Here is a 14,603-nt window from a genome sequence, read left to right as displayed (position 1 = left end):
TCACCTGAGACGAGACAGCTGATATCAATCAACAGGGAGGTATATCAGCAGGACGGCATCTCCACCTCATTGCCGAGATATCGCTCTACCAAGGAGGTAACGTATCCAGCCAAATGGATCATCTTTTGACCATTAAATACTTTTTGCCTTTACACAGAAAGAGAAAAGACAGCAGGAGACTGTATTTTGGGTAAGTACTCACATTCCTGCACTCACCTGTATTTTCCTGACAAGAGGTGGAGGTGGTGTTTCCACCCTGTGTGTTGCTGGGTGCAGCCGCACCCACACCTGACTGTATCTGTTCCTTGCCAGCAGTACCGGATCCGACGAGCGGAGGCAGTGGCCACCTGGGGTTCGGGACTTGGCGGCCCCAGTATCCCCGGGGTTCGGTGGCAGAGGAAATCGGGTGGTTCCGGTTCGACTCGGACAGACGTCTCCTATCGTCGAGCCTGCCCACACGACACCTTTGGAATTCGGTTACTGCTGTATTTGTAAATCTGTTGTGTTTGTTGTGAGTTCACAACAGTAAAACCCTGTGATTTGACTTTCTCCATTGTCCGTTCATTTGCGCCCCCTGTTGTGGGTCCGTGTTCCTACACTTTCCCAACACAAGGCTTTTCAAAGGAAATTGTGGAATAAATTTCAAGTGAACAAAACACTTTTGGATTGAGCAGAAAAATAATTTGGAGACTTGAAAATTCACTCTTAATTTGAAAAACTCAGCTTGGAAGTCATCTTCAAAATGAAGAAGACTTGACTCATGCCATAGAAGTTATTAAAAACTGGTACATCAAACAGTGAAAGTTATGGAACAAAATGAAACACAATGAAACAAAAACCACTAGCTAAGACTAAGGACTTAGAGGGTGTTGAAAAGTGGAATAAGGGATCAAAGAGTTGAAGAAGGTTGGAAGAATTAAAGAGATCGGAAGAGAGTGTTTCTTTGTTCCAGGGTCATTTTAAAGATGCTACAAACATGGTCATAAGCTCCGCCCACTTGGCCTCGGGTTTCTCCCAAAGAAAGTTATTTGAAAAACACCCCAGATACAATAAATGATGTGTACCTTCTTTCTTCTTTGGCTGGAGATGAATGAGTCATCTTCTGTACCATCCTAGAAGTGGAGAAGTGATCAACAGAAACACTATTTTCAGTATGATAATTCATTCATAATTCAGCAAATAACATTTAAACATGCACTAAGAGTTATAAAAGGAATATTCATGTCACATGAAAGAAATGTGTAACAGATTAAATTGGAATATCAGTTTTGTTTTGTATCTATAACAGGAAAAGAAATTAAAATTTCTCTTTTGTTAAAAGAAAGTATGTTCATGTATTAATGGGCCCGTGTTCTTCCCAACAAGGGGCACCATGATTCCATCCCAATGTTGGCCGTTTTTATGACCTTTGATGTTTTGTTGTCTGGCTGGTTTAGATTCTAGGTTTATTGAGCTGTTGTCTGTAGGGAGAATCCTGTTGGTTTCTGGACGTCCTCTAAATTTGGACAGGTTTCATTAAACTATCTAATAAATTGATATTGAACTGGAGTTGGCCGGAACGTTTCAACGAGAGCCTTTGATCCATAGGGACTGTTTGTTGAAGATTTCCAGAGGCATTGTAAATTTGGCTAGAAGATGTTTGGAAGACTGGTCACTTTGTGAAAAGGTGGGGGCTTTCATTGCCTGACACCACCATGTGATAACACAGTCCTTCAACTTAAGACATTCTGGCCTAAGAAATGTCTGGAAAGTCAGTTCTTTGTTAAAAGTGTGAAATTAAGGCAACTTTTCATTCTGTAAAGGTATCTCTGTGGCCATATTCGCTACTCCAGTGTGTGCAGAATTTGTAACAGTCATTCACACAGTCTGTACTGTAGTGTATATGTTGATAGACAGACAGACAAACAAGGGCTATAAATCAGGGAGAACAGGGAGACAACTAAGAGTGTCAGGAAGGTAGATCTTGAGGACCGAACTTGGGCACCCCTGGTGTAAATCTTTCAGTTTGATTCGATTTGATTTCGATTTATGGTGTCTTCAGTGGTGGGCCTTCAGTTCAATTTGCAGTTGTGTTACTGCATATTTTGCCATTTCAGATGACTACCCACAGAGTCTCATCTGCTGCAGCTTTCTTCCTGTTAAGTGTTTTTTTTGTTGTTGTTTTTTAGTCTTAGCTTGTTTAGGGGAGGTGATGGTCTAGTGGTTAAGGTGTTGGGCTTGAGTCCAGAGGATCATGGGTTCAAATCCCCACCTGACTGGAATATCACTAAGAGCCCTTGGGCAAGGCCTTTAATCCTCTATTACTCCCGGTGTGTAGTGAGCGCCTTGTATGGCAGCACCCTGACATCGAAGTGAATGTGAGGCATAATTGTAAAGCGTTTTGAGCGTCTGATGCAGATGGAAAAGCGCTATATAAATGCAGTCCATTTACCATTTGTTTTTGTTTTTTGTTTTTTTGCAATATATAGAGTTCTCTGGCAATGTGAGTAAATGAAGCAGGTCTTTTGTTTTGGTGTCATTTATATATTATTTTAGAGCTCATCTTTGAGATGTGAAAGATCTGAATATTCTCTTTGTAACTGCGGAACTGAATTGAGGTGAAGTTGATTCATGTGGGTACAATTAAAGGATTACAAAATTGCATTTAACAAGATGAGATTTACTGTATGAAGGGAAAGATTTTTGGCTTGGAAGTTAAAAAAAAAAAAACAATATTCATTGCATTAAATATTTAATTCACAAAATTCAAATGGGCTCCTTTGTTGCTGCTTTTCTTCATATGTGTAACATTTCATAGATGCTCTTTTTAGAGGTGGGGCTCGCTGTTTGACGACCTTTCAGCTGGGGGTCCACTGAGAGATTTATCTTGAACAGCTGCGTTCTGTCAATAAGGCAGTTTTGTTGGCCTGTTTTGTAGGTCACATGAGTTTACACAATGTGGAATTCATCTGAATCTCTCTGTCTGCTGGATTCTCCTATCAGTCTTGATGAGAAATCATTTGCTCCATTATCGCGTGGCAATCGTGGCTGTCAAGATGGTAAAGAGGCGATAGAGCAGGGGCAATAGAGAAGCGGTGTTCCTGCTTGTAGTTTCCTTTCCTGTGCTCCCATTTCCCACTTAATTTTGTTCGGTGTTGAGCTTTGGTGTTTGTTCTGTCATTTGTTGCTACGCATTGACTTTCGGCATGTGTACACTTTCACCGTTTTGACCTCACTTCTTCCAGTTTTGGCAGAATAAGTCCACAAATTTCAGAGGATTCAAGTGTTAGATATATTTTTCTTTTGGACGGTGTTGTGTGAAATTTTCCTCAGCGACATGCTGAAATGTGAAGCTGGTTAGCTGCTGAGGGGACGATATAAGAACTAAGAGGGGATTATGTAAATGAAATGGAAAGGTGCACTGTGTGCTGCAGTACACGTCTCCCTGTGGTCCTCCCACCTCTCTTCCTTGGCTCTCCCCCAGTCCCGCATGAGTGATCCTGTTTCGGCAGCAGCTCTGCCTGGGAGAGACACGAAGCCCTCAGACACAAACAAAACACAGACAAAAACACTAGACGTGCCATGAGCCAGGAGGCTCGCCACACTCCTCCTTTCTCTCACTCTCTTCCCTTCTTCTGCTTCTATATTTCTCCACTCTCATAAACAGTACAGACAGTGTTCTGGCGGGTACGGCAGACACGCCGCAGTCTGTCAGTATCTTCATGCTTGCACTATTGCTTGGATACAGAGCAGCAGACAGACCCGTGGAGAGTTATTCATATGCTTTGAGGGATCACAAACCCAAAGCCACCTCTAAGACACACGTGCACATCCCCAGTCAGGGTGGTGAAGGTGTCCAAACTGCATGTTCCAAAACCCAGAGGAAAGAGTAAAATGAGAGGAAGCCTGAGGGATGACCTTACCACTAAACTCAGCTCTTTAAATACATCTTCTGCCTTTTTAATAATAACCAACATTTCTTTTCCTCTTTATTTTCCCTCTCTGCTGCTTCTTTGTGCCTCTTACTTTCTCTTTCACTTCGTATCCCCCTCTTTTTTTCTTTTTTCCTTGCAGGCAGATGCTGGGAACAGTTTCCTCCGAGCTGCCCGTTCTGGCAACCTGGACAAGGCCCTGGAACATATCAAAAATGGCATTGACATTAATACTGCCAATCAGGTGAGAGAGCCACACACATGATGTAATCATCAGTGAATTATTCATTTATATTCAGATTACAACAAAACTGAGCTTCAGTTGTTGCTCATCATAATGTCTCAGGAATAGTTAAATGTGTGCCGATGGCTCAGAGTGGAATCTTGGCAGGATGCAGTCTGCTGTCCCTCTCTGTCCTCTCTCATTAAATCAAATGAATAATTTCATTCAAACAAAGGACAGTAATGTGGAATTTGGAGAGGGAGTGTAATTTAGCTGATGGCATTTAAGAAGACCAAAATCAAACTGAAATCATAAGCATGATAGGCTTAAGTTAACAACTGTGCTTTTTAAATAGCTTAAAATAAAGAGGGAAATGAAGTGAACTGTTACGTTGGTTTTGTTTTCTGCTGCACATGGTTTATACTGAGCAACACTTCCAAAACAACACTGATGTTGGTGTTTATTGACATGATATGCTTGTACATTTGATATGACTTCGTACATTTCATGGCAGATCAAACTTATGGGACAAAATGTGCAAAATTGGTCCTATCTATCCATCATTACACATCCCCAAAGTCCCATCTGAGACTGAGACAGAGTCAGGTTTGGGAGCACTCGTACGTTGATGCTACACTTCACCACACCACAGAACCACCTTGGGTCCTGGATGGCAACCACCCAGGCAGGCAACCAGTCAGTCCCCAACTCCAGAAAGTAACCATCGATCTGCCGTAGCCACGTGAAACCTGGGTGTGTTCTTGGCCTTCTCCTCAACACTGAGGCACCGGCATTTTGCCCAGAGAAATGTGCCACATGTCCAAAATGTCAAAGCTGATACTCCTTCACAATGCAAGTGATGCAACTCATCTGAGTGTTCCTATGTACTGTATTTACCTCTTGAAGAGAAAAAAAATCCACGTATAAGTCACACCGGAGTATACGAGGTCTGTTAGAAAACTATCCGACCTTTTTATTTTTTTAAAAACTATATGGATTTTAATTATGTGCGCTTGCATCAGCCAAGCTTGAACCTTCGTGCGCATGCGTAAGTTTTTTCACGCCTGTCGGTTGCGTCATTTGCCTGTGGGCAGGCTTTGAGTGAGCACTGGTCCAGCCCCCTCGTTGGATTTTCATTGTCAGGAAAATGGCTGAGCGATTGGAGCAGCGCTGAATCAAATTTTTCCAGAAACTGTGAGAGACAGCCAGGTAGAAACCATTCGGAAGATTCAGACGGCTTTCAGTGAAGATACTCTGGGCGTCACACAGATTAAGGATCATTACAACCGGATTAAAGACGGCCCACAGCGGCGGAGGGAGCGCCGCGCTCCGAGGGGCCATCGACAGGCTGAAACGACCAGATCATTTCCAAAGTGAAGGCTGTGTTGATCCGGGACGTCGTCTGACTACCAGAGAAATTGTGGAAGAGGTGTACATCAGCACTTTTGTGGCACATTCCACTGTTACAGGAGATTTTGTAATGAAAGACGTGCAGAGGAATTCGCGCGTCGGCACGGAGCCGCAATGGCGCACAACAAAAAACACGTCCGTGTTGGAAGTCTCACAGGACAAGTTGTGACATGCCCAGCTGTTACACAATTTCTCGGATACTCATTCGACTGAAAAGCCACCGAAAGCCGTCTGAATCTTCCGAATGGTTTCCAACACGGACGTGTTTTTTGTTGTGCGCCATTGCGGCTCCGTGCCAACGCGCAAATTTCTCCGCACGTCTTTCATTACAAAATCTCCTGTAACAGTGGAATGTGCCGCAAAAGTGCTGATGTACACCTTTTACACAATTTCTCTGGTAGTCAGACGGCGTCCCGGATCAACACAGCCTTCACTTTGGAAATGATCTGGTCATTTCAGCCTGTCGATGGCCGCTCGGAGCGCGGCGCGCCCTGCGCCGCTGTGGGCCATCTTTAATCCGGTTGTAATGATCCTTAATCTGTGTGACGCCCAGAGTATCTTCACCGAAAGCCGTCTGAATCTTCCGAATGGTTTCCACCTGGCTGTCTCTCACAGTTTCTGGAAAAATTTGATTCAACGCTGCTCCAATTGCTCAGCCATTTTCCTGACAATGAAAATCCGATGAGGGGGGAGGACCAGTGCTCACTCAAAGCCTGCCCACAAGCGAATGACGCAACCGGCAGGCGTGAAAAAACTCACGCATGTGCGCGAAGGTTCAAGCTTGGCTGATGCAAGCGCACATGATTCAAATCCATATAGTTTTTAAAAAAATAAAAAGGTTGGATAGTTTTCTAACAGACCTCGTAAGTCACACTATTTTTCAGTATTATTAGCTCATTAATTTGGGATGTTTGTGCATTGTTGTAGTGTGCTTCTTATTATTGGCAATTTGTGCTTTATTATTTAAGTTGTTAAGTTGTTAAGTGCTTTGATTCCTGTGTAAGTCCAATATGAATAGTTATTTGAATTGTTATAATGAATAACAAACACATGATTTTTTTTGGTTTATAAGTTGCACTTGAGTGTAAGTTGCAGCATCAACCCCAATGTAGTAAAAAAAAAAACAAAAAAAAAACTGACTTCAACTGGAACATAAAGTAACCACATTTTTGAAAAAAAAAATCATTCCTAAAAAAACAAACAAAAAACCCTGAATAATGTCCGTGTCTGACCATTCAACCGTACAAAACAAGACAAAGCACTAGGACCTGAACAACCTTGGACCTTATTTCCCCTGCAGTGATATCTGTATCACCAAACACCTCTTTCCAGGCAACTCTTAATCTCAAATGCTGAGGACCCAGAGACATGAATGTCACTGTCAAGATAAGTGAATGTCTCCACAAGTTCAATACTTTCACCACATACAAATCTACTTCTGATGTCAAGAGTTCAGGAAGTCAGTCAATGCCTGGATCTTAGTCTTCATACAGCTGTAATCACAAATCCAGGTACTGATGTTCTGGGAATATTTATATAAGAAAAGTTCATATCCAAACTCAGACTCAGTTGTTGGTAACAAAAATGAGCAAAAAATGAAGCCTGTCCCTGACTAGAAACAAAGATCGGCCAGCAGAGCACAAACAGCTGTTGTTTCTCCCCGTATTGGTAGATCATTTGTCAAAATGATATATACCCAGGTTTGATGTGGGTCTAATCCTGGATATTCATCAAAATCAAGAGGATTGCTTAATGCGCAATATGCAGATTTGAGTGAACAAGTAAACTGCGCATATCAAGGGTTGTAAAGGAAGAAAACAGGAAATCCACAATCAATATACAACCCCTGGCAAAAATTATGGAATCACCGGCCTCGGAGGATGTTCATTCAGTTGTTTAATTTTGTAGAAAAAAAAAGCAGATCACAGACATGACACAAAACTAAAGTCATTTCAAATGGCAACTTTCTGGCTTTAAGAAACACTATAAGAAATCAGGAAAAAAATTGTGGCAGTCAGTAACGGTTACTTTTTTAGACCAAGCAGAGGGAAAAAAATATGGAATCACTCAATTCTGAGGAAAAAATTATGGAATCATGAAAAACAAAAGAACGCTCCAACACGTCACTAGTATTTTGTTGCACCACCTCTGGCTTTTATAACAGCTTGCAGTCTCTGAGGCATGGACTTAATGAGTGACAAACAGTACTCTTCATCAATCTGGCTCCAACTTTCTCTGATTGCTGTTGCCAGATCAGCTTTGCAGGTTGGAGCCTTGTCATGGACCATTTTCTTCAACTTCCACCAAAGATTTTCAATTGGATTAAGATCCGGACTATTTGCAGGCCATGACATTGACCCTATGTGTCTCTTTGCAAGGAACGTTTTCACAGTTTTTGCTCTATGGCAAGATGCATTATCATCTTGAAAAATGATTTCATCATCCCCAAACATCCTTGGGATAAGAAAAGTGTCCAAAATATCAACGTAAACTTGTGCATTTATTGATGATGTAATGACAGCCATCTCCAAGGTGCCTTTACCTGACATGCAGCCCCATATCATCACTGACTGGAAATTTACATGTTCTCTTCAGACAGTCATCTTTATAAATCTCATTGGAACAGCACCAAACAAAAGTTCCAGCATCATCACCTTGCCCAATGCAGATTCGAGATTCATCACTGAATATGACTTTCATCCACAGTCCACAATTGCTTTTCCTTAGCCCATTGTAACCTTGTTTTTTTCCTCTTTAGGTGTTAATGATGGCTTTCGTTTAGCTTTTCTGTATGTAAATCCCATTTCCTTTAGGTGGTTTCTTACAGTTCGGTCACAGACGTTGACTCCAGTTTCCTCCCATTCGTTCCTCATTTGTTTTGTTGTGCATTTTCGATTTTTGAGACATATTGCTTTAAGTTTTCTGTCTTGACGCGTTGATGTCTTCCTTGGTCTACCAGTATGTTTGCCTTTAACAACCTTCCCATGTTGTTTGTATTTGGTCCAGAGTTTAGACACAGCTGACTGTGAACAACCAACATCTTTTGCAACATTGCGTGATGATTTACCCTCTTTTAAGGGTTTGATAATCCTCTCCTTTGTTTCAATTGACATCTCTCGTGTTGGAGTCATGATTCATGCCAGTCCACTTGGTGCAACAGCTCTCCAAGGTGTGTTCACTCCTTTTTAGATGTAGACTAACAAGCAGATCTGATTTGATGCAGGTGTTAGTTTTGGGCATGAAAATTTACAGGGTGATTCCATAATTTATTCCTCAGAATTGAGTGAGTCCATATTTTTTTCCCTCTGCTTGGTCTAAAAAGTAACCTTTACTGACTGCCACAATTTTTTTTCTTGATATCTTATAGTGTTTCTTAAAGCCAGAAAGTTGCCATTTGAAATGACTTTAGTTTTGTGTCATGTCTGTGATCTGCTTTTTTTCTACAAAATTAAACAACTGAATGAACATCCTCCGAGGCCGGTGATTCCATAATTATTGCCAGGGGTTGTATTAACTAATATATGCCTGAGCCAATATACAAGGTCTGTTAGAAAAGTATCCGACCTTTTTATTTTTTGCAAAAACCTGATGGATTTGAATCACGTGTGCTTGCATAAGCCAACCTTGAACCTTCGTGCGCATGCGTGAATTTTTTCACGCCTGTCGATTGCGTCATTTGCTTGCAAGCAGCCTTTGTTTGAGGATGTGTGTAGTGCTCTCGTTGGATTTTCATTGCAAGGAAAATGGCGGAAGACTGGAGCAGTGCTACTGCATCAAATTTTGCCAGAAACTGGGCGACAACCAGGTGAAAACCATTCGGCAGATTCAGACGGCTTTCGGTGACGATCCTATGGGCATCACACAGATTATGAAGCAGTACAACCGGTTTAAAGACGTCCGCACAGTGGTGTAAAGCGAGCCACGCTCTGGTCGGCCATCAACATGCTGAAATGACCAGATCATTTCCAAAGTGAACGCTATGGTGATGCGGGACCGTAGTGTGACTAGCCGAGAAATTGTGGAAGAAGTGGACATCAGCACTTTTTCGGCACATTCCATTGTGACAGAAGATTTGGCCATGAAAAGAGTGGCGGAGAAATTTGTGCCGAAGCTGACGGCGGAGCAAAAGCACCTTCGCGTTGAAGTCTCACAGGACATGCTGTCCACCTCTTCCACCATTCGGAAGATTCAGACGGCTTTCGGTGGCTTTTCAATCGTGTGACTATCCGAGAAATCGTGGAAGAGGTGGGCATCATTTTTCGGAGTCCAGCATGTCGTGTGAGACTTCAACACGGAGTTGCTTTTGCTCCGCCGTCAGCAGCTTCGGCATGAATTTCACCGCCACTCTTTTCATGGCCAAATCTTCTGTCACAGTGGAATGTGCCGAAAAAGTGCTGATGTCCACCTCTTCTGCGATTTCTCGGACAGTCACACGACGGTCCCACATCACCACAGCGTTCACTTTGGAATGATCTCGTCATTTCAGCATGTTGATGGCCAACCGGCGCGTGGCTCACTCTCCACGGTTGTGCGGACGTCTTTAAACCGGTTGTACCGCTCCTTAATCTGTGTGATGCCCATAGGATCATCACCGAAAGCCGTCTGAATCTTCCAAATGATTTCCACCTGGCTGTCACCCAGGTTCTGGCAACATTTGATGCGGCGCTGCTCCAGTCGTTCTGCCATTTTCCTTGCAATGAAAATCCGACAAGAGCACAACACATGTCCTCACACAAAGGCTGCTTGCAAGCAAATGACGCAATCGACAGGTGTGAAAAAATTCACGCATGCGCACGAAGGTTCAAGGTTGGCTCATGCAAGCACACATGATTCAAATCCATCAGGTTTTTGCAAAAAACAAAAGGTCGGATACTTTTCTAACAGACCTCGTATTGACATTTAACAATTAACGGTCATGGGGGGCTGGAGCCTATCCCAGCAGTCATACGACGAGAGGTCTGATACACCCTGGACAGGACGCCAGTCTATGGCAGGACCACGAATAGACAAACAGAACCACACTCACACCTACAGTCAATTTAAAGTTTCCTCTTCACCTAATCTGCAAGTCTTTGGAAGTGGGAGAAAGTCGGAGCACCTGGCAGGAACCCACATGAACACAGGCAGATCGAACCACTATGCCATATTGTCTCCAGTTGTGGGCATAGTTCTGCTAATCTGCTAACTGCTAATTATCCAAGCTGACGTTTTCATTAGCAGATTAGGTTTTCAGATAACTTTCAAAACCATCAGCAGACCAATTAGCTTCCGGTAAATTTAGTTTCGATAACTTTTGGATTGCTAACATATTTTGCGGGCACAGTGAATAAAGCTTAACAGTTAAAACATTTGTAAAGTCTGAAATGAAAGATTTTAGTGCCTCTCTATTACATGTTTTGTAGGTATGGTAGAGCTCAATCCTCTACAGGCAGAGGAGAACTGATTACCAGAGAGAAAGGAAAAGGAAAGGGGAAAAAAAGATTTATTTTCACACCGTGCAGACTTGCAGGCATATCATACTACTCATGCACAGGCAGACAGTTTTGAGTTATGGTTCAAATTTTAAACTAATTTCGGACACGTTATTGAAATTAACGTCACCGCTGTTGTTTTACACAGTGGAAATATCAGCTATATGTTTTAGTTCTAAAGTAATGCACTAATTTTGAAGGTGTTAACGTTTACAGACACACATGCCTCAATGCATTATGGGAAAATTGGTTTCCTGACATCAGTGGTTGGTCGGTACACAAGTTACTGAAATGTGTGTGGTGGATTTTACAAATAAATCTGTATTTGTAAATATGTCATTTTTTTTCATTTGTAAAAAAAAGCCAATTTGAAACCTGAAAATTCTGTTTAAGTGATTCAGCACTTTTAGTGAATGTGTGGCAGTAAGCCTTTTCACACTCTGGAAATGCGCATGCACGACCAGGTTGGTTCAGAGGTCGAGAGATGTAAAAACGGAAACAGACGCTCAGTTGGTCAGTGACAGCGCCAGTCAGACAACTGTCTAAATCCATAATAAACATATTTGTACAGATGCTTATATGAAGAAGTGAAAATGCAACTGTTTTACCAAGCCATTACAATATAAATATTATAAATAATTACCTTTGAGATTATCCCAAATGCTTTCTCCACCCCAAGAAGCTCACAAGAAAAGCTGTTGAAGAAAATTCCTCTGTGATTCTGGAGCAATTAGAGATGGTTTTATCAGCCAATCTCTGAGAGCAAATGATTAATCCGTTATGAAATAATTATTTTATTTAGCGCAGCATCCAGCAGCACACAGCACAGCATCCAGCCGGTCGCGTTGGCCTGGTGAATTGTGCAGCAGTGCGTGGGTTAAATGCACGGCAGTGCCATCGATTCATGCCGCTCATATCATCCAGCCAGCTGGACTCGAGTTCAGCTTTCGGGTCGAGGAATGATTTGCCTTCATCATCTTTTAAAAGGGCAGCATAATCTGTCACCTTGCTCTGTTGTGATACAAATCAGTGTGTTTTATCCCACCTGTGTTCATTATTCACTGATCCAAGTCAGAGGCACATGTGCCTATAAGCCTAATAAATGACACAGAACATACAGGGAAATGGACCAGGCAGTTACTTCATGAATATTTACTAGAGACACCATTCAGCTGCCATTCACCAAGCAGATCCATGATTTTATTTTATTCTTCACAAATAATTTATTTCACACTCTCGGAAATACGAACGTAGTGCACAAGATTTATAGAGGTCCGCAAAGCGAAACAGTGATCGGCTGATTCTATGTTTATGAATAGACGCTGCTTGGGTCGGCAGTGGATCGAGTCAGGCAAAACTTGAATTTTCAGTTTGTGTGCAGCATAAGCTTTAGTTTGCTTCCTTGGACACAGTACCACGTTTTCACAAAAAAATCTTTCAAGGAATCAACACTCCAACAGGAAAAACAATCAAAGTTTCTGTCATTCTTGCTGCCCACACAGTCAGTCATGATGCCTCGAGACTGCAGTTTACACCTCTCGCTCTCTGACCTCGCACATCAGACCTGGAAGAGAGCAAGAGTGTGAAAAGGCTTATTCACACTGCCATAAACATTGCCATCTACTGGATAGCCAGGAGATGGCAATTTTCCCATAATGCACTGCAGCATGTGTGTCTGTACTCTGTAAACAATAAAACCTTCAAAATTAGTGCATTACTTTAAAACTAAAACATATAGCTGATATTTTCACTTTGTAAAATGACAGAGGTGATGTTAATTTCAATAACCTGTCCGGAATTAGTTTGTTTAAAATTTGAGCAATAAGTCAAAACTGTCTGCCTGTGCATGACCCATGTGATACACCTGCATGTCTGCATAATGTTGAAAATAAATTTTTTTTTTTCTTTTTCTCTTCTCTTCTCTTCTCTTCTCTTCTCTTCTCTTCTCTTCTCTTCTCTTCTCTTCTCTTCTCTTCTCTCTGGTCACCAGATCTCTTTTGCTTAGAGAAGGTTGATCTGAGACAGAAGCGCTAACTCATTGTTGTGTCAGTAGCTGTCAGTGTACTGGAGTCAGTATTGAAAGTGATCGGTTTAGCTTTTACCTGTAACTTCTGTTAAATTTTTTAGGGGTTTATCGGTTTAGCTTCATAACAGTTAACTTTTCAGTTTGCGGAGTAAAGGTTATCGAAGCTAAGTTTTTGGTTTGCTGTGCCCACCTCTGCTTGTCACTCCCATTTTTACTTGTTTTGGAGGATTTGCTCAGTATATTTGTTTTAATTGTCTGATCAATGACAGGAATTGCATGTTGGCAGAAATGACACAAAAAATGTTTGATATGAGAAATACAGTAGTGTTCAGAATAATAGTAGTGCTATGTGACTAAAAAGATTAATCCAGGTTTTGAGTATAATTCTTATTGTTACATGGGAAACAAGGTACCAGTAGATTCAGTAGATTCTCACAAATCCAACAAGACCAAGCATTCATGATATGCACACTCTTAAGGCTATGAAATTGGGCCATTAGTAAAAAAAAGTAGAAAAGGGGGTGTTCACAATAATAGTAGTGTGGCATTCAGTCAGTGAGTTCGTCAGTTTTGTGGAGCAAACAGATGTGAATCAGGTGTCCCCTATTTAAGGATGAAGCCAGCACCTGTTGAACATGCTTTTCTCTTTGAAAGCCTGAGGAAAATGGGACATTCAAGACATTGTTCGGAAGAACAGTGTAGTTTGATTAAAAAGTTGATTGGAGAGGGGAAAACTTATAGGCAGGTGCAAAAAATTATAGGCTGTTCATCTACAATGATCTCGCTTTAAAATGGACAAAAAAAACAGACGCATGGAAGAAAATGGAAAACAACCATCAAAATGGATAGAAGAATAACCAGAATGGCAAAGGCTTGTTGTGAAAGTGTAGTGACACGGACCCACAACAGGGGGCGCAAATGAACGGTCAACAGATGAGCCAAAAAGTAACAATTTAATGTTGTGAAGGTGCACAACGAATACACAGACAATCTCAGAATCTGATAACAGTCAATCCACAAAGGTGACGTGTGGGCAGGCTCGAGGATAGAAGACGTCTGTCCTGAGAAGAGCCGGAACCACACGATTTCCGCCGCCACCGAACCTGGTGAATACTGGAGCCGCCAAGTCCCGAATTCCCAGGTGATCACCGTCCCCGACTGTCGGATCTGGTACTGCTGGCGAAGAACAAAGACAGTCAAGTGTGGGTGTGTGTACACCCCGTAACAACAACGGTGGGAATGCCACCTCCACCTCTAACACACACTCGTGCAGCGTCTGTTTAACCACTTATCTGACGGACGTAGGACGAAACAGTCGTGACCCACGCTGGTCCTCTGGTTGACAGCTGCAAAACAATAGCTCTTAGAATCAATTAATACAGGCAGAGACAGTTACCTCCATAGAAGTACGATATCTCGGCAACGAGGTGGAGATGACGTCTGGTCTTTATGAAGTGAGATGCTGTAGAGTAGATGGGTGACAGCTGTCAAGAGATAATGAGTGACAGCTGTCACCCCCGGCTGTGTCCGTGGCGGCAGCGCCCTCTCGTGCCTGAAGCCCG

At 42.2% G+C, this 14,603-nt stretch overlaps 1 protein-coding gene across 1 annotated transcript in view; it reads left to right on the top strand.

Annotated features, from left to right (window-relative positions):
• The window catches only part of ank1a (ankyrin 1, erythrocytic a), a 413,130-nt gene that overhangs the window by 237,600 nt on the left and 160,927 nt on the right, over positions 1–14,603 (top strand). The window contains exon 3 of the mRNA XM_034170336.1: positions 4,054–4,155. Coding sequence (XP_034026227.1) covers positions 4,054–4,155 — 102 coding nt within the window. The remainder of the gene's footprint in view (positions 1–4,053; positions 4,156–14,603) is intronic.

The sequence above is a fragment of the Thalassophryne amazonica genome, chromosome 5, assembly GCF_902500255.1.
Source record: "Thalassophryne amazonica chromosome 5, fThaAma1.1, whole genome shotgun sequence".
Lineage (NCBI taxonomy): Eukaryota > Metazoa > Chordata > Actinopteri > Batrachoidiformes > Batrachoididae > Thalassophryne > Thalassophryne amazonica.
Note: the sequence above shows the minus strand (reverse complement) of the source record. Positions and strands in the feature narration are given on the sequence as shown.